The sequence below is a fragment of the Myxocyprinus asiaticus genome, chromosome 7, assembly GCF_019703515.2.
Source record: "Myxocyprinus asiaticus isolate MX2 ecotype Aquarium Trade chromosome 7, UBuf_Myxa_2, whole genome shotgun sequence".
NCBI classification, from domain to species: Eukaryota; Metazoa; Chordata; class Actinopteri; order Cypriniformes; family Catostomidae; genus Myxocyprinus; species Myxocyprinus asiaticus.
Window position 1 is genome coordinate 2,821,996 of NC_059350.1, and position 19,582 is coordinate 2,841,577.

At 40.6% G+C, this 19,582-nt stretch overlaps 3 protein-coding genes across 8 annotated transcripts; 1 reads left to right on the top strand and 2 right to left on the bottom strand.

Moving 5' to 3' along the window:
* Positions 1-206: 206 nt before the first annotated feature.
* Positions 207-7,493, bottom strand: r3hcc1l (R3H domain and coiled-coil containing 1-like). The gene is made up of 8 exons (XM_051703478.1): positions 7,172-7,493; positions 6,155-6,619; positions 3,058-3,245; positions 2,882-2,952; positions 2,705-2,800; positions 2,107-2,247; positions 1,744-1,804; positions 207-1,650 (listed from the first exon to the last, which is right to left on the bottom strand). The coding sequence occupies exons 1-7, from the start codon at positions 7,235-7,237 to the stop codon at positions 1,752-1,754; spliced, it is 1,080 nt and encodes a 359-aa protein (XP_051559438.1). The 5' UTR covers positions 7,238-7,493; the 3' UTR covers positions 207-1,650; positions 1,744-1,751.
* Positions 7,494-7,735: 242 nt separating this feature from the next.
* On the top strand, positions 7,736-17,042 carry LOC127444202 (cartilage acidic protein 1-like). 4 transcript variants are annotated; one of them, XM_051703456.1, is made up of 14 exons: positions 7,736-7,855; positions 8,169-8,362; positions 10,007-10,203; positions 10,285-10,421; positions 10,529-10,685; positions 12,624-12,758; positions 12,924-13,060; positions 13,178-13,314; positions 13,440-13,522; positions 13,700-13,800; positions 15,579-15,747; positions 16,198-16,397; positions 16,527-16,569; positions 16,771-17,042. In XM_051703456.1, the coding sequence occupies exons 1-14, from the start codon at positions 7,847-7,849 to the stop codon at positions 16,779-16,781; spliced, it is 1,710 nt and encodes a 569-aa protein (XP_051559416.1). In that variant the 5' UTR covers positions 7,736-7,846; the 3' UTR covers positions 16,782-17,042. The 4 variants fall into 4 exon arrangements, with proteins under 4 accessions (XP_051559416.1, XP_051559417.1, XP_051559418.1 ...); XM_051703457.1 differs by having other exon boundaries at positions 16,198-16,393; XM_051703458.1 differs by having other exon boundaries at positions 16,198-16,343.
* A 493-nt stretch (positions 17,043-17,535) lies between these two features.
* LOC127444219 (germ cell nuclear acidic protein-like) lies at positions 17,536-19,544 on the bottom strand. Of its 3 annotated transcripts, none has more exons than XM_051703492.1 (2): positions 18,000-19,544; positions 17,536-17,644 (listed from the first exon to the last, which is right to left on the bottom strand). In XM_051703492.1, exons 1-2 carry the CDS (start codon positions 18,398-18,400, stop codon positions 17,602-17,604), a joined length of 444 nt encoding a protein of 147 aa, XP_051559452.1. In that variant the 5' UTR covers positions 18,401-19,544; the 3' UTR covers positions 17,536-17,601. The 3 variants fall into 3 exon arrangements, with proteins under 3 accessions (XP_051559452.1, XP_051559451.1, XP_051559449.1); XM_051703491.1 differs by having other exon boundaries at positions 17,585-17,948; XM_051703489.1 differs by having other exon boundaries at positions 17,585-18,533; positions 18,738-18,789.
* Positions 19,545-19,582: the final 38 nt, after the last annotated feature.

Here is a 19,582-nt window from a genome sequence, read left to right on the forward strand (position 1 = left end):
GAGACAAAAAAGTATTTGAAAATCGGACATAAAAGTCAAAGATACAAGACTGTCCTTACCGTCTTTACTGAGGGCACAAACTACAATCCCATGAAGCATTGCGAATGATGTCGTTGAATAAAAACGATGAAAATATATGAAACTATTGATTTTAGGTTGTTGTAAGTATAGAAACAGTCAGTTTTACATTTATTGCAAAATAATGCAAATAATTTAAGGGTGAAGATACCTGATTACGTCACTCACAGTGCGTCATGGGAGCAGTTTCGCGGGCTTGGTTGGACGTGATTCTCTGATTGGTGGATCTTTCTCTGCTGTACTATGGGTAATGTAGTTGTTTACCATGAATTCCGCTATCAAACATATTTTTAAACAATTTTGAAATAATGCATTTACCATCTAACAACCTTGTAGCTCACAGTAGGTCTGTTTTTAAAGGTTTATTAGTTATTGTTGAAACTCAATTCGTCTATGGAAAGAAACTAATGGGCTTTTAACTTACAGGACAAGCCTGTTGCCCTCTATTTAGGCGGGAAAATGGAACCGAAAGTCATGAAAATCATACGGTTCCAATATATATATATATATATATATAAAAATTAAATAAAAAAGAACTGGTTTCCAGCCATACAAATTAATCTACAAGAGAGACTTTTTTTATTTTTTTTTATTCAGATCATAGAAACCCTATTGCACCAACTTTGAAGAACAAGACACAGACTTGCTCATGAGTGTAAACTTATTGCAAAAGTCAAACAAAGACACTTGAAAATGTATTTGTTTTTGATGATCTGGCACCTGAATAAAACTTTGAGCATTTAAATCTCAAAAGCTTTAAAGTACAATATTTACACCTGTAAGGTAATTAGGAAACAACATGAAAAATCTAGTATGTACTGAGGTTTACAAGTGTTGACTGGCATTAAACACAGAAACTTTTACAAAGTCATTCATGTAAATGAAAAATGGGATTCCCCCATTCACACTGGTCCAATGTGTTCAAACGCTACATGAAATAATGACTTGCCTGAAAAAGATAATCAACAGCTCCTGGTGTTAACTTAATATCTCTTTACTAAAACAAAAATTGGTGCAAGAAAATTCACTTTGTAAGCTGACTAAAGGATAGTGATACTGACGATGTAATTTATAGGGATGGGCGGATCGATCCTAAAATATCAATCAAGAAGTCTAATAATTTTCTGTTTAGGCTCACAAATGTAAAAAAAACAAAACAATTATGACTAAAAATAATATTCTAAATTACCAATTTTATCCCAAGAAATCATTAAAAAAATTAATTTAATAGAAGTATCGGTATCGACGATATTGGACATGAAATTATTGGTATCGCCCATCCCTAATAATTTAGTTACAGGCAGAAAAAAGAAAAGCAATATCCAAGATGAAAAAACCCCATTAAAAATCTTTCTCAAGCATAAAAACAATACTTTGAGGGGGAAAATCTCTGCATTGAAGACACATCTCTAAAGGAAAAATATAAAATTACAAAATGTCTCTGTTAAAGTTTGTGGCTCTCTTGCACCTCTGCTAGCGAGTGTTTGAACTCCCCCAGACATGCAGCTTTGGTTCAGTCCGTCGTGTTGTTTTGTAGTAGTCCTGATCCACTTCAGACTCTCAACACAGAGTCTACAGCAGACAGACAATGATCCAGGAATTATGATTAGACCTAAAGTGACCTTTTAAACTCTAAAGTACTTCATAGTGAATATAAACACTCACCTTGTTCTTCACAAGCCCTCCCAGGCGTCTTCACGCTGCTTTGCCGCCAAGCGCTTTTGCTCTGATGACAAAACACAAATAAAACAGAATAAAAAAATCAATTGAGATATTACACAAATTTGAGCATATCATAACTATTATTTACATAGCAATTCTATTAAAAGTAATAAAGGGTTCAAAAGCTTTGAGATTTGATATGATGTTGTTAATTACGTGATGAATTCAACATAAACCACCCCATGAATTATTAATGGTGCCATTAATCTCTTCTGTAGAGAGGCAATAAACGCTCGAATTAGAATGCCATTTTAAATCAATCTAAAAATCAGACATCAAAATAAGTGAAAACAACTCATTTGGCACCTTTTGCTTGCCGTAGTTTGTTCCTCTCTGCCTCACGCTCTTCTTTGGTCTGGTTACTCTTCACACCCAGAGCACCAATGACCAGTCGACGGGCCAAAGCTGCACTCGTCTGAGGTCGCTCTTTAGCCGGCAACAAGTAATCTACACAGAGAGAGAGCGAGAGATAGGGTTAGGGTTAGGATACAATTAAAAAAATTAAGTGAAAATGTAAACAAATGAATTTTTCAGCCGGAAGTATTAACAGTACGTCATGCACTGCAGAGCTCTTTTGGTGCACTTTTTTTGCCTTGAATCTCTGATTGGTGGATATTTCTCAGGAGGATCATGGGTAGTGTAGTTCTTCACCAGAACTTCTGCTCTTAAACGCAATTTTTTTTAAGTAAAGATGAATTAACGCAGACTGATGGCTTCAGGAAAAACATATACAATCGATTAATAACCTCAAAGGTTTGACTTTTAAAGACTTATCAGTTATCGTTAACAATCAACTCCCCTATGGGAAAAATGAATGGGATTTTTACTTCCGGAACCAGACTGTTGCACTATTGGGGTTTCAGCTTTGATCCACTAATAGTAAAAGAGACAGAGAAGGGAGTACCAGAGCAGCTGCGAGCTTTGGCTTTAGTGGCTTTTGATGATTTGGAGAGAGGCCTGATCTTCATCATGGGGTTCTTCATCCTCAGAGCATCACGAGCTACACAAACACACACACAGATTATCAGTTCTTGACTGTAGAGACCTTACAAGCGTCATAACATCTGTAAAACAAACTGACCTGCTATTGGACTGGAGAACAAACCCAGAACATGTGTATCATCAATCCACTTAATGTCAAACCCCTTCTGCCTGAAAACACACACACACACATAATAATCACACTAGCGTACAAGACAAATGAATTTCTGTAGATGATCTTGAATCAGTGCAATTCATGATTAGAGATACACGCACTGAAAAGAGTTAAAGGATCTTATCAAGTCCTCCGTCTTGAACTCGGATGGGAAATCGTAAATCTCCACAATGTGTGACAGCTCGTCATCACGAAGCTCCACCTCTTCTTCTTCTTGAGGAGACCAGTTGTAGTGGTCGAAGTGCGGCTCCTGTTTGGAGCTCTTCTTGTGGCCGTCTTTAAGGGACATCTGTGACAGGAGGGAGAGATGATATCAAACATGAGTATAAAGCCCAAATAATGGATAAAACATCTTACACAGAATGCATTATGTCATTATTAAAGGAATATTCTGGGTTCAACAAGTTAAGCTCAATCAACAGCATTTGTGGCATAATTTTGATAACCACAAAAATTAATTTTGACTCGTTCCTCCTATTCTTTAAAAAAAGCAAAAATGGAGGTTACAGTAAGACACTTACAATGGAAGTCAATGGGGTGATTTAAACACAGAACTGTGAAGCTTATAACTGTATAAAAGCACTTACATTAATTCTTCTGTTAAAACTAGTGTATTATTTGAGCTGTAAATGTATTTAAATTGTAATTTTTACAGTCGTTTTAAGGTTTGTTGACAATACATCATCATGGTAGCGAAGTTGTAAAATTGGAGGACATCCATATCTCATTTGTACGGAGCCCCTTAGAACAGGGAGGGAAAACTCTGAAATAGTTTTGCATTTCCTTCGCAATAAGTTTTGCGTTCTCTTGCAACAGTCTGCGTCCTTCGCAATAAATTATGCGTTCCCTTGCAACAGTCTGCGTCCTTCGCAATAATTATGCGTTCCCTTGCAACAGTCTGCGTCCTTCGCAATAAATTATGCGTTCCCTTGCAACAGTCTGCGTCCTTCGCAATAATTATGCGTTCCCTTGCAACAGTCTGCGTCCTTCGCAATAAATTATGCGTTCCCTTGCAACAGTCTGCGTCCTTCGCAATAATTATGCGTTCCCTTGCAACAGTCTGCGTCCTTCGCAATAAATTATGCGTTCCCTTGCAACAGTCTGAGTCCTTCGCAATAATTATGCATTCCCTTGCAACAGTCTGAGTCCTTCGCAATAAATTATGCATTCCCTTGCAACAGTCTGCGTCCTTCGCAATAATTATGCGTTCCCTTGCAACAGTCTGAGTCCTTCGCAATAATTATGCATTCCCTTGCAACAGTCTGAGTCCTTCGCAATAAATTATGCATTCCCTTGCAACAGTCTGCGTACTTCGCAATAAATTATGCGTTCCCTTGCAACAGTCTGCGTCCTTCGCAATAATTATGCGTTCCCTTGCAACAGTCTGCGTCCTTCGCAATAATTATGCGTTCCCTTGCAACAGTCTGCGTCCTTCGCAATAAATTATGCGTTCCCTTGCAACAGTCTGCGTCCTTCGCAATAAATTATGCGTTCCCTTGCAACAGTCTGCGTCCTTCGCAATAAGTTATGCGTTCCCTTGCAACAGTCTGCGTCCTTCGCAATAAGTTATGCGTTCCCTTGCAACAGTCTGCGTCCTTCGCAATAAATTATGCGTTCCCTTGCAACAGTCTGCGTCCTTCGCAATAATTATGCTTTCCCTTGCAACAGTCTGAGTCCTTCGCAATAAGTTTTGCGTTCCCTTGCAACAGTCTGCGTCCTTCGCAATAAATTACGCTTTCCCTTGCAACAGTCTGAGTCCTTCGCAATAATTATGCGTTCCCTTGCAACAGTCTGCGTCCTTCGCAATAAATTACGCGTTCCCTTGCAACAGTCTGAGTCCTTCGCAATAATTATGCGTTCCCTTGCAACAGTCTGCGTCCTTCGCAATAATTATGCGTTCCCTTGCAACAGTCTGAGTCCTTCGCAATAAGTTTTGCGTTCCCTTGCAACAGTCTGCGTCCTTCGCAATAAATTACGCGTTCCCTTGCAACAGTCTGAGTCCTTCGCAATAATTATGCGTTCCCTTGCAACAGTCTGAGTCCTTCGCAATAAATTACGCGTTCCCTTGCAACAGTCTGCGTCCTTCGCAATAAATTATGCTTTCCCTTGCAACAGTCTGCGTCCTTCGCAATAAATTACGCTTTCCCTTGCAACAGTCTGCGTCCTTCGCAATAAGTTTTGCATTCCATCGCAATACATTTTGCGTTCGCTCTCTTGCAATATCTTTATCCCTACCTTATGAAAATTTACCATGGTTTTACTACTGTAACCATAGTTGAACCATGGTATTTGTAGTAAAACCATAATAACCACGAAATTCACCATTGTTTTACTGCAGTAACTATAATTCACCTATGGTATTTAAATTAAAACCATAACCACAATATTTATCATGGCTTTACTAGAGTAACCATATTTTATCCATGATATTCTTAATGATAATACAGAAAAACCAAAAGTATGGTAATAAAATCAATCATTCTGGCAAAAAAAACAAAAAACAAGGTTACAACAGTTTTACTATAGTAACACCATGGTTAATTTGTGGTACAAGTATGGTATTTAAAATGGTATGGTTTTTCCCCCGAATATTTGTGGTTACTACGGTATTACTACAAATGCCATAGGTCAACTATGGTTGCTGTAATAAAACCATGGTAAATTTTCATAAGGGACAGATAAAGGTATGGAGTGGTGGTGGCGTAGTGGACTAAAGCACTGAACTGGTAAGCAAAAGGTTGCTGGTTCAATCCCCACAGCCACCACCATTGTGTCCTTGAGCAAGGCACTTAACTCCAGGTTGCTCCAGGGGGATTGTCCCTGTAATAAGGGCACTGTAAGTCACTTTGGATAAAAGCGTCTGCCAAATGCATAAATGTAAATGTAAATAAAGGTATTGCGAGGGAATGCAAAACATTTTCAGAAAATAAAATTCCCTCTCTGTTCTCTAAGGGGCTCAGTACATGTGCGCTTGTGTTCAATTAAAAAAAAGGCATAATTAGACTTTTTACAGGGTAAGTAAATTATGACAGTAAATAAGTAATGAGCGAACTATCCCAATACATTTTGCTCTCAACATACACATTGTCATTGGAAGGTTTCAGTGAGGGTGGAGTGGTTAATGAATGTGGGTTTTACAGGGTAACGAGGTTTAGTATTATTATAATGAGGGGGTTAAATCAACTTTTTAGCTCTTACCTCCTCCAGCAAATGAGGGTCTAGACAGTCACCATCATCATTAAACAAAGAATCCCAGTTCTCCTCCTCCTCATCTGAGCTCCCCTCATGTTCCAGTGCCCTGGCATCATTACCCGTCTCTTCTGGTGTGTTCAGAGATTTGGATGTGGAGTCCATGTCTTCTCTGGACCGCTCGTCCTTTTCTGTTTGCATGCTTTGGTCCTCTGCATCTCCCTCCTCCCTCCCCCCTTCACCATCATCGTGTTTTACCTCTCCATTGGGCATCTCCCCGGCTTTCGCTTTGTCCTTCTTGTTCTTATTTTTCCGGGCCTTATCTGTGTACCGGGGCCTGGGTTTGGGCTCTATCTTCTCGGCCTGCCGTTTCTTGGTCACGTAAATCTCCATGGTGGGCTTTTTGGTTCGGGATGGGGCAGAAGATTTGGACCCTCCCTCTGGCTGGGCTGCTTCCTCTGTCTCCATAGAGATCTGCATAAAGGAAAGTGTGTCAATAAAAGCTACTACTATACTACTCATACTACTTCTTAAGTATGTATACTGTGTGCAGTATGCACATTTTCGCTACACATAAATACACGGGATGACTTACAAAATTTGCTGACCTTTCATTTCCAGAGTGACATATTTGCATATTATAGTTAGAGTACTAACTATTTATTAAATAGTACGCAGTATGCAGTATATACTGTGTAGTACGCAAGTATCCCATTCTGTACGCAGACATCTTCTTATTGAAATATCCATGTATTGATTAAACTGTAGTAATTATATAGTACGCTGTCTTGAATATACGTCGATCAATATAGTTATGATCTACGCATTATCTTCTGTTTAACTGTTATTATAGGAACATAAACACAACACATTTCCTTAGTGTGACCCTGTATTCTCTCTTCAAAACAACATATATATTTTTTCGAAACATGAAGACCAACAACCAAATCATGTAAAATCTTCGCTGCAAATTCAACATTAAATGTATTTACAAAGAACATATATTCGCTGTATATTTCCACTCACATTTCTCAATATTTTCCAGTTCGCTAAAACGTTGCAACCACCATGACCGGATGTTTGGAAACGCATAGCCGTCGTGACGTCACAGTAACGTATTCATGGGAGTTGTAGTTTAAGGACTGTAGTTTAGAACGCAGCTTCTGGACCAAATTGAATTATTCACAAAGAAATTGCAATTATGCTGCTTTAAACTATATTAACTTGTGAATGCCAGTAAAATAGGACAACTGTTACGTTTTATGCTTTCACGACAAAACATATCTTTAAATTTCACCTCAACCAACTTGAAACAAACGATAGAATTGTAGATTTTTTCCCCCAAAAAGTATTAATGAATTAATTCGATTAATTCAAAAGACTCAATTAATATTCATTTAGGTGAATTATTAATATATTGGTAAATAAAATCTTAAGCTCGCGTTTGTTAGAGCGCGTGAGGGTCTTCAGGGGCGGGTCACGTCCTCATTCGGATCCGCGTGTCAACAACGCCCCCTTTTCTATTGCAGGTTTCTGATTGGTCAAACCTCCAAGATATTTAAATATATCGACTGTGATTGGACAGAAGCGCTTACACAAGGCGACTACGTTGGAAGTTGTGTAAGGAGCGAAAAAAACATAATATAAACAGCAGTCCCGCATCATTTTGCGTATTTTTCAATCAAGTCACCTATTGGAAACATGAGGAGCGTAAGTAGCCGCTATAATTCAGCACAAATACCATGATGATAGATGAATGTGACATTATTGTTTATTTGTTTAGCTAAAATAATCGTATAATTTGGTCATTCTTTAATTATAAGTAACACTGCTCTTTAATGCATCATTTCCCTCATTTTTTTCTTTTTGCAAATGCAGTGTATTTATGTTATGCCATATGATGTATATGCACCATAATAAATGCTTTTCACATCTTTAAGATATGATTCAAAATGATGACCTTATAACCATGTGTAATGCATTGTAATGTGCTTCCTGTGATCGTATACTGTTTGACTGACAGGTGGAGATGAGGGTGTGGTGGGCGTGTCTTCTCTTTTTGGGGCTGTCTGGTCTCTCTCAAGCTCAGCCCATGTTCTCTGTTACCACGGACACAGTTCTTGCTCTGCATGCTCTTCACAACCCCACTCAACTGAATTATGGGATGGCGGTGACGGATGTGGATGGAGACGGGGATCTGGAGGTGGTGGTGGCCGGGTAAAAACAATCCAGCATAACTCTATTCACATTAGTCCAATACAGTATAGTTAAAAAATATCCATCAGTAGAGAGTGGGTTAACCTTTCAGGTTCGGATGGGACCACCATTTTTTTTTTTTACTCACAGACATAATTATAGCGAGTAATAGCTAAGTACATGTCTTTGACCTACATGTTACATGTAAACAGGTGTTGCTTATATGCTGCGTTTTCACTTATAACTTCACAAAAGGGGGTTCCCCTTAAAACAAGCCCACACACAAAGTAATAAGATGCATAGATCATTCAATAATCCACACAAAGCACAATGTGCACACATCACATAATGTGCTATCTGGCTAAAAACACGTTAGCGTTCCTGGATCAGATGACTTCATCGGAAATTCTGTAATAGGTTGTCCAGCATCATGGAACGCTGAACCAATCGTATTGGGATTCAGATCACTCCAACCAGAGGTAAAAGTCATCCAAATATGGGCAGAGAGGATCGTTCACTCTAATTACATATGGTCACCAGCAGATGGCGCCAAGTACATGACACAGACTCAATGATGACTCAAATGACACAGAATGGAACTGAATGAGATCTCGTTACTCATGCCTACATGCTTTGGAAAGAGAGCATACTTTTAGACATTGTTGTATCTGCATGTGTAATTAGTTCTTATGTACAATTATTATGTTTTATTTGTTTGAAGAGGATTTTGGACACTTGGATAAATTATTTTTGTAACGCTATAACTTTTGTTTGCTTTGTCGTATCAACACAAAATTTTACAATTATTGTAAACTTAACGAGATATATAATGTCAAATCAGAAAAAAAGTTATTTTATTGGCTCAAGTTTTTTTTGTAATTTTTCAGCAGTTTCTTAGGCTGAGAGTCTCAGAATTTATCATAATCTGTATCATTAAAATTAAAAAAAAAAAAAATTCTTTAAAATGATACCAAACACTTAAAATAAGCCTTTAATTTTTGGTATGCTACTGAAACAGGAAATCTTTAAAAACACCTTCAGAGCTTGGGGGCCTGGGTAGCTCAGCGAGTATTGACGCTAACTACCGCCCCTGGAGTCGCGAGTTCGAAGTCAGGGCGTGCTGAGTGACTCCAGCCAGGTCTCCTAAGCAACCAAATTGGCCCAATTGCTAGGGAGGGTAGAGTCACATGGGGTAACCTCCTCATGGTCACTATAATGTGGTTCTCGCTCTCGGTGGGGCACGTGGTGAGTTGTGCGTGGATGCCGCGGAGAATAGCGTGAAGCCTCCACATGTGCTATGTCTCCGCGGTGACGCGCTCAACAAGCCACGTGATAAGATGCGCGGATTCACGGTTTCAGACGCGGAGGCAACTGAGATTCGTCCTCTGCCACCCGGATCGAGGCGAGTCACGACACCACCACGAGGACTTAGAGCGCATTGGGAATTGGGCATTCCAAACTGGGGAGAGAAAAAAAATAACACCTTCAGAGCTTAAAGGGTTAAGGGTAAGGATTGAAATAAGTCTAAAGGGTAAGGATTGAAATAAGTCTAAAAAAAGGAAACTACCCATGGCACTCTTATTGCATTAAAACGCCTTAATTATCACATGGCTATGTGTAGAAAAAAAGGTGGACATTTCAACTTAAATTTCGGTCTGTTTTCAGGTATAATGGTCCAAACTTAGTTCTGAAGTACGACCGTACTCAGAACAAGCTGATGAACATTGCCGTGGACGACCGCAGTTCTCCATATTACACCCTGAGAGACCTGCAGGGAAACGCCATCGGCGTGACAGCCTGTGATGTGGATGGAGACGGCAGGGAGGAGGTTTATTTCCTCAACACCAACAATGCATACTCAGGTACACACACACACACACAATCTGTGTTGCAGTGATTTACAGAAGCATCCTTTACCGATGTCAAAACTAAATTCTTTGCAGGTCAGGCAACATACGCAGACAAATTGTTCAAGTTCCGTAACGGTCGTTTTGAGGATCTGCTCAGTGATGACATCAACGTGCGAAGAGGAGTAGCCAATCGCATGGCAGGGCGCTCAGTTGCTTGTGTTGACAGAAAGGTACTTAATTGTTCATTAGTTTATGAATTATTGTGTCAATATAAAAAATTCTTTGTATTCACAAATCTGTTTAATTTCATGTCCGTTTGTGTCTCGTCATGTTGTAGGGTACAGGTCGATACTCTGTTTATGTGGCGAACTATGCCAGTGGTAACGTGGGGCCGCACGCACTGATAGAGATGGATGAAGCTGCCAGTGATGTGGAGAAGGGCGTCATTGCGCTGTCTGATGTTGCACCGCAAGCCAACGTCAACAAACACACAGGTCGATTAAAATGTTTAATCAAATGCATTACGTGAGATTTTTTTTTATGTAATTAGTTGAAATATTATAAATCACAGGCCCCCAAATAAAGATAATACAAAAAAATCTAAATAAATATGATAAATATAATAATTCAGATAACTGTTCACATAAATCAAAGTGCACTTCAGTTTATGCATGTCGCTAAGTCTCGCGCACAGTGCACATGACTCAAATTTGGTCATTTTGACTGTCTAGCAGCCTAGTTTTTCTAGACATGCAGACAATCCACGTCTTTGCGCATCGTCGGCCCATGTGCCTGCCGTTGACCGAAAGACTGAAGCGCGCGACTGTTTGCAAGAATTACACCCTAGTCTTCAGACAAACGCTTTTAGAGCATGTCATTGTGGCATAAATGCTGCATTGTCTTTTTAACTTGATGTAGGGTCAAATTCACTACACAGTTGCACCACTTTAGCGCGTGGTATTTCACCACAAAAACCTACATATTATTCATTAACCACCTGCAGTTTAGTTTAAGCAGGCACAATCAGCGCTGAAATTGCCCATGCGTCTAACATATTTAAATGTTATTGTTATTCCTTTCCACACAAACATGCCTCCTTTCTATGTAAATTAGGCTTATTATTGAGTGCGCTTCATTCACAAAAATTGGCGCAGTTTACATTGCGTATTCCCGCCAGATGAAAGGAGGTGATAAAATTAATTTTGTTTAGCAGAGATGTTTGTGAGAATTTTCTATCAACAGTAATTCAAATAATGATCAAATAATGAAGAAGTGCATTATAACCATATATCCAGATTCGCGGTGTTGCCAAGCGCACTTTCTGCATGTTAACCTGAGATGATAGACAGTGATGCTGTTCAATCCTGCCAAAGTTTGTCAGATCTATATGATCTGCGGCATCCTCCGCTGTATAGCGCTCAGAATCGCCCCCACTAGGAATTATGCAGATCATGCAACAGCGCAAACTCACCCATAAAATCACTGCTGAATGCAATTTGCACGCGCAATTCCGATCAGCAGTGATTTTATGGGCGAGTTTGCGCTGTTGCATGATCTGAATAATTCCTTTAGTGAATAGGGCACTAAATCAGCACAGACAGTGCGTGCAAATAACTGATGCTTTTAGGTTTGAAGTGAATTCCCCCCATTAAACAACAAGGCGCTCCTGCGCAAGGCGCTGAAAAAAACAGCGAGACGCTGCGCAGCAGTCAGAGACATACGTCTAGTGCATGTTTTCCTAGAAAAATGCAAAAACAAGTTTGGTTTGCCGGCTCTTGGGTGTTTAGTTTCATGTACAACTGCGCGTTACCTGTACAGCTGGACTTGTGCTGAACGCCTCCTGCTGACTGTGACTGCAAAAACATTAAGGTGTTACTTTAAGCTGCTTCACCAGTAGTAACATTTAGAATGGAATTTATGCACAGATAGGTTGGGCATGTTAAATTGCAAACATTTTTTTTATCACACAATTTTCATATAATTTATTGCACTGCATTAATGTTTTAAATTAGCAAAATTAAGGCTCCGGTGTACTTAATTTTTCTGCGTGCCGTTCCGTCTCAAACTTGTTGGAGCGCCCGGCTTTTGACCCCAAACCAGTAATGATGCGTTCAACACGTGCACGTGCGTTACTCTTTTAGCACCGTCAGCAGCAGGCACATGTGATGAAGACGCGCACAGAAATCTGCATGTTTAGAAATATTGGGCTGCACGCAGACAGTACGCAGGGATGAAATTTACGTCACGCTCACATTCCGCGAGACCTAGCGGCACGTGGACAACCGAAGTATACTTTCATATTTATATATTAAATACGGTACATTAGTGCTCTGCATAATGTTTTGAATGATACGATTCATCCAAATGACAAGTGAAATTTTGTAAGGGCAGTCAGCAAAGTATTATTGTGAACCATGGCTCTCTGTTTTCAGGTGGGCGTGGCGTGGTTATCGGTCCAATCCTCAGCGAAACAAGATCAGACATTTTTTGCGACAATGAAAATGGACCCAACTTCCTGTTCCAAAACAACGGTGATGGAACTTTCAAAGATGTCGCCGCAGAGGCTGGTGAGAGACCCGAAATTTACAATAAATTAATATTGTGTGTTAAAAATTGTCCTGCCTAACAATATAAATTATTAATTGATAAAAAATTAACTATTATTGTTACATTAATGCGCCACTGATTTTGAGTTATCGTCACAAATGATGTTTATGTCTGATTGTTGACAGGAGTTGAAGACGGGTATCAGCATGGCAGAGGTGTGGCACTCGCTGACTTTAACGGTGATGGAAAGACGGACATCGTTTATGGTAACTGGAACGGTCCACATCGACTCTACCTGCAGGACAAACAACAGAGATTCAAGGTGACGGTCCTTCACCGTCAGATCCCATACGCCAATTATGAATAATTTTAAATAATCATGCTCATGTATAGTTTATGTTATGTTTACATGTTTACATAGTGTGTTCTGTTGTTGTAGAACATCGCCACTCAGGCCTTCGCGTCTCCATCACCCATTCGTACCGTCATCGCTGCCGACTTTGACAACGATCTCCAGCTTGAGGTCTTCTTCAATAACATTGCATACAGAGGAAACGCCCCCAACAGAATCTTCAGGTACAAACTCAATCATCAACTATGGATTATATTGATAATAATAAACACACCACAGACCACTGAGCCACCTCAGACTGGTCTAAGAAGGTTTCTTCAGCAGGGAATGTGTCTTTGTGGTTGTTCAGGGTGTCAAGGAAACATAATTCTGACCCTGAGATCACTGAGCTGGATGTGGGCGACGCCTCTGAGCCTCAGGGACGCGGCACAGGTGAGACCACCTGACCAACATCACATGCCCCTTTTATCAGCCAATCACATCCAGTCCTGTGTTAATAAACAACCTAATTACTTTCCGTCTTGAATAATAGAATTTATCATTGTCATTATTACACTAAATATGCGAGATTCATTAAGTTTACTGATCAGTCTATTGTGGGTGTTACAGGTGCCACAGTCACAGACTTTGATGGTGATGGGCTGTTGGATTTGTTGGTCGCTCACGGTGAGAGCGCGTCACAACCGATCTCTGTGTTTAAGGTTAATCAGGTACGTCATAATAACCAATCAGCCCACAGAGATTAAAAATCGAAATACTGGGAGTGCTGGGATCAAACTGTTTTAACCGACACACGCACTGACATGATATACACTTAAAGTAGCCTATAATCAGATTAACATTTGCATCTTCACATGTAATTAATTCTTTACATCTGTTTGCCATTTCCTATCCTCTATAGACATACAGCAATTTAGCGATACCGTAAATTACCGTAATCACTGAAATTGCTCTATAAAATTGACAATACAAAATTAATGTACATTTCATACTTTTATATGAATGCACGGGCCACAAAAAGATGATTCCGACCTGTAAGCCATCTGTTGAGTACCATGGCTTTATATTATTATATATGAAAAGCAAAACGGATCCTATATCAGTAAGACTGGGCAAAATTATCGATTTTCCGATGAATCACGATCTTTTACTTTATGCGCAACCCTCCACTACAATGAGAGGAAATCACTCGCATTTGCAACTAAATTTCACGCTATGCGACTAAAATGTATATATTTGGCAACTGGCTGGTACATTCTCAGATTTCGCTCATTCCGTATAATGTGTGTCCAAAGACAAGATCCACACGGCTCATTTGCCATTGAATAATGTCTCTTTTAATACACTTTCTGGTCTTTACAGTCAATTGTTGATCAAAAACAATAAAAAATAAATGTTTAATTCTAATCACACATAGCACGAATGAGATAAAGCCATTTGATTAATCTCTTGTGAACATGCGCTCATTTACAGACGCTTTTTACAGAACTGCTGGTTTTCTTAAAGGGACAGTAACGTATTTAGCATGTGTTCAACAAATCAATTTAAATACTTGTAAATAGTTACAATTACACTAGTAAACAATAAACATGTTGCAAAATATGGGGCCTGGGTAGCTCAGTGATAAAGACGCTGGCTACCACCCCTGGAGTTCGCTAGTTCGAATCCCAGGGTGTGCTGAGTGACTCCAGCCAGGTCTCCTAAGCAACCAAATTGGCCCAGTTGCTAGGGAGGGTAGAATCACATGGGGTAACCTCCTCATGGTCGCTATAATGTGGTTCTCGCTCTTGGTGGGGCACGTGGTGAGTTGAGTGCGGATGCCACGGTGGATGGCGCGAAGCCTCCACACGCGCTATGTCTCCGTGGCCACGTGATAAGATGTGCGGATTGACGGTCTCAGACGTGGAGGCAGCTGGGATTCGGATTGAGGAGAGTCACTACGCCACCACGAGGACTTAAAAGCACATTGGGAATTGGGCATTCCAAATTGGGAGAAAAAGGGGAGAAAATCCAACCAAAAAAAAAAAATGTTGCAAAATATGATATATGCAATATAAAATAATTTTTATTGATGGAATACATGGATTTGTTCATTTTTTAAAAGCTAAAATGTATAAATAGCATTAGCTGGTTGTAAAATGGACTTTATAACTGAACTTATATGAATCGATATCGAATCGAGAGCTTGTTCATCGAAATCGATACCCAGCCCTATACAGTATATCAGGACTTATACAATTTGTATTTTTGGCATAATAATTAGAGTGAAAAGTTAAAATTCATATGAATTTATTTCATTTTAAAATAATTAAAAATGAATTCGAATTGTTTCACATTTTTCACAATCCTGAAACCTGTTTATTTCCAAGTTTAAATAAATAATAATAATAAAAAATGCTTTTCAATATGTAAATATATTTGAAGTATAAATAATCTTTTTTTTAATGTGCATAGACTCAACACCTGCTCTGTATTCATCTCTCTATAGGGCTCCAGTAATAAGTGGTTGCGTGTGGTTCCGCGCACTCGTTTCGGGGCGTACGCTCGTGGAGCAAAGGTGGTGATGTACACGAAACACAGCGGCGCACACATGCGCATCATTGACGGAGGGTCGGGATACTTGTGCGAGATGGAGCCTGTGGCTCACTTCGGATTAGGTACTAGATGTTTATCTACACCAGATGCATATATGATTATTTAAGGTGTACTCTGTCATTTTTTCCTGATTAAAAGAGATTTACACCTAAAGAAATAAATAATACTTTTGATAAAACCGTTTAAAAGGATGTTCATTGAAGACTCATTGAGCCCTCGTATAAATAGCCTAATAAAAGCAGTTTTTTTATACATACGGTGGTGCCTCCAGATCACATGACCAGCCAATTGCTACTTACTGTATCTCGACAACCCCCCTATTATGGGATGCACGGGTAGCAACTACACCTGTAACATCATAAATCGAAAAATAATCATTATAAAGTATAAGACACTGTTGAAACAGAAAAATAAAATAAACTAGTGCCCCATTAGTGCCTCTATTCTCTGAGTACTGTATTATTTTAAACATTTGCATATTGCAATCACAGTCTCCTCTCATTGGCTCACAGGAAGTGATGAGGCCACCAGCATTGCAGTCTATTGGCCGGATGGTCGTTCCATGGTCCGGCCGCTCGAGTCTGCTGATATGAACACGGTTATTGAGATTGCATACCCTAATGCAGGGGAGGAGTCAGCGCTCACATCTGACGCACAGGTATGGATGCTTGCAAATGAAGAGGAGGAGTCAATTCACACATTACACAGGCAGGTATGGAGATATGCAAATTAGGAAAGAGATTATGTACTCTTTCAACTCACTAGAAGCTTTTCTGCACAAATCCATCTGACATATGCGTCAATAAAATATTCCACTGAAGTACAGCTCTTTTTTTTCCAGTGTGGAGAGGGATTTACGGTGAATATAAACGGCCGCTGTGTTGGTAAGATCTCTACAGCTCTTCACCTTTGTAAATTACATGCCTCATTTGCATATGCATGAATAATATTCATGTATATACAGTTATTTTACAGTAATTAAAATGGCAGAAAAAACAAAACAACACAATTTAATCTTAACTGTTTCAGTAGATAATATAATCTTTCTCATTTTCTTTTTTTTCTTTCCCTCACCACCGAAACAGTGACAGCCTGAGTATTCTCAACTGGATCTGTTTTAATACATCTGAGCTGTGTAGTTATATGTGTGAAGTTACAGACCAAACAAACAAGTGTTCAAACTGAAAATCTACAACACTTAAATTCACATTCATTCATTTTCAAGTTCACCAAACAGCTAAACATTTGATTACTAGATGTACAAATGCCCACATGAAACACATGAGTGTTTTTTATGTATTTATATTAACTTATGTTGTCCAATTTCTGTTTAATAAAAATAAAGTCACACCCAGCATGAAGGTCTGTAAGCATGATTCTGTTTTCTAACAGCTCTCACTCTCCCTCTCCTCCTCTATCCGCTCATTCCCGCTCATCCCTTCATCCTGTCAGATATAAACGAGTGCAGACAGGTGCCAGCGGTGTGTCCTAATACTCGTCCATTGTGTCCTGATACGTACGGTCATTATAGTGCAGTCTTAAGAAGAGGTGTGCTCAGGGCTACAAGTCCAGCAGAGATGTGCGAGCATGTGTGAGTGAGTGCCATGAGTAGGATTTCTGTAAAAACATGCCAAGAGTACATGATACATCACATGCCTTGTCCACTGCATAACTCCTGCATGAAAAGACAGACCCTTTTAATTAAGATATAGAAGTCTACATTTTCTTTAGCCAATTAGTATTAAAAGTATTTGGTGGAAAGACTGATGGAACCTCTTCTTGTTGATTTCTCCTTCCCAAGCGTAAAAACAAAGCAAAATCAAGTTACAGTAATGCACTTACAATGGAAGTCTATGGGTGCAAGACCATTTTTAAAATGCACAATGTATAGCAAGAAGATTTAAACACTATGCATGTTAACGTGACTCTAGTGTGATAAAATCGATGATGTCATCCGGCCTCACGTCATAGCTCTCTTCTGGGTCCTCTTGGACGAAGACATCATCCGACCTCACATCATAGCTCTCTACTGAGTCCTCTTGGACGATGACATCATCCGACGTCACGTCATAGCTCTCTTCTGGGACATCTTTGACGATGACGTCATCCGACCTCACGTCATAGTTCTCTTCTGGGACCTCTTGCACGATGACATCATCCGACGTCATGTCATAGCTCTCTTCTGGGACCTCTTGGACGATGATGTCATCCGACCTCACGTCATAGCTCTCGAGGGACATCTTGGACGATGACGTCATCCGACCTCACGTCATAGCTCTCTTCTGGGACCTCTTGGACGATGACGTCATCTGACCTCACGTCATAGCTCTCTTCTGGGTCCTCTTGGATGAAGACATCATCCGACGTCATGTCATAGCTCCCTTCTGGGTCCTCTTGGACGAAGACATCATCCGACCTCACATCATAGCTCTCTTCTGAGTCCTCTTGGACGATGACATCATCCGACGTCACGTCATAGCTCTCTTCTGGGACATCTTTGACAATGACGTCATCCGACCTCACGTCATAGTTCTCTTCTGGGACCTCTTGCACGATGACATCATCCGACATCATGTCATAGCTCTCTTCTGGGACCTCTTGGACGATGATGTCATCCGACCTCACGTCATAGTTCTCTTCTTTGACCTCTTGGACAATGATGTCATCTGACCTCACGTCATAGCTCTCGAGGGACATCTTGGACGATGACGTCATCCGACCTCACGTCATAGCTCTCTTCTGGGACCTCTTGGACGATGACGTCATCCGACCTCACGTCAAAGCTCTCTTCTGGGACCTGTTGTACGATGACGTCATCCGACCTCACGTCATAGCTCTCTTCTGGGACCTCTTGGACGATGACGTCATCGGACCTCACGTCATAGCTCTATTCTGGGACCTCTTGGACAATGACGTCATCCGACCTCACATCATAGCTCTCTTCTGGGACCTCTTGGACGATGATGTCATCTGACCTCACGTTATAGCTCTCTTCTATGAATTCACGGACGATGACGTCATCCGATCTCACGTCATAGCTCTCTTCTGGGACCTCTTGGACGATGACATCATCCGACCTCACATCATAGCTCTCTTCTGGGACCTCTTGGACAATGATGTCATCTGACCTCACGTCATAGCTCTCGAGGGACATCTTGGACGATGACGTCATCCGACCTCACGTCATAGCTCTCTTCTGGGACCTCTTGGACGATGACGTCATCCGACCTCACGTCATAGCTCTCTTCTGGGACCTGTTGTACGATGACGTCATCTGACCTCACATCATAGCTCTCTTCTGGGACCTCTTGGACGATGACATCATCCGACCTCACGTCATAGTTCTCTTCTGGGACCTCTTGGACGATGACGTCATCTGACCTCACGTCATAGCTCTCGAGGGACGTCTTGGCTCTCTTCTGGGACCTGTTGTACGATGACGTCATCCGACCTCACGTCATAGCTCTCTTCTGGGACCTCTTGGACGATGACGTCATCCGACCTCACGTCATAGCTCTATTCTGGGACCTCTTGGACAATGACGTCATCCGACCTCACATCATAGCTCTCTTCTGGGACCTCTTGGATGATGACGTCATCTGATGTCAGCTCTCTTGAGGGAGGGATCCAGCCATTTTCCCTTCATCGCTTCAGCCATGTCAGGGCCAAGAGACTGATGACTGACCAGGTTATGGGGCTGCTTATTACTGTTCCCAAGGCATTTGTGACCCTAGATTCCCCACGAGCTCTCTTTTGGGACCTCTTGGATGATGACTTCATCTGACGTCACGTCAGAGCACTCTTTTGGGACCTCTTGGATCACAGGATCGTCAGACCTCTCAGGATTGGCTGGTAGCTCATACATCAGAGTCTCCAATGCATGAGTAGCATCAGCCT

Excerpts from the sequence above, each read along its gene's own strand:
- LOC127444202 (XM_051703456.1), top strand. Across the intron at positions 13,315-13,439 it reads GCCCCCAACAGAATCTTCAG|GGTGTCAAGGAAACATAATT; the intron begins GTACAAACTCAA and ends GTGGTTGTTCAG. Across the intron at positions 13,523-13,699 it reads GCCTCAGGGACGCGGCACAG|GTGCCACAGTCACAGACTTT; the intron begins GTGAGACCACCT and ends TGGGTGTTACAG.
- LOC127444219 (XM_051703489.1), bottom strand. The coding sequence starts at position 18,400 with ATGACGTCATCGTCCAAGATGTCCCTCGAGAGCTATGACGTGAGGTCA.
- r3hcc1l (XM_051703478.1), bottom strand. The coding sequence starts at position 7,237 with ATGCGTTTCCAAACATCCGGTCATGGTGGTTGCAACGTTTTAGCGAAC. Across the intron at positions 6,620-7,171 it reads ACTGGAAAATATTGAGAAAT|ATCTCTATGGAGACAGAGGA; the intron begins GTGAGTGGAAAT and ends TCCTTTATGCAG. Across the intron at positions 2,953-3,057 it reads AGATCCTTTAACTCTTTTCA|GCAGAAGGGGTTTGACATTA; the intron begins GTGCGTGTATCT and ends GTGTGTTTTCAG.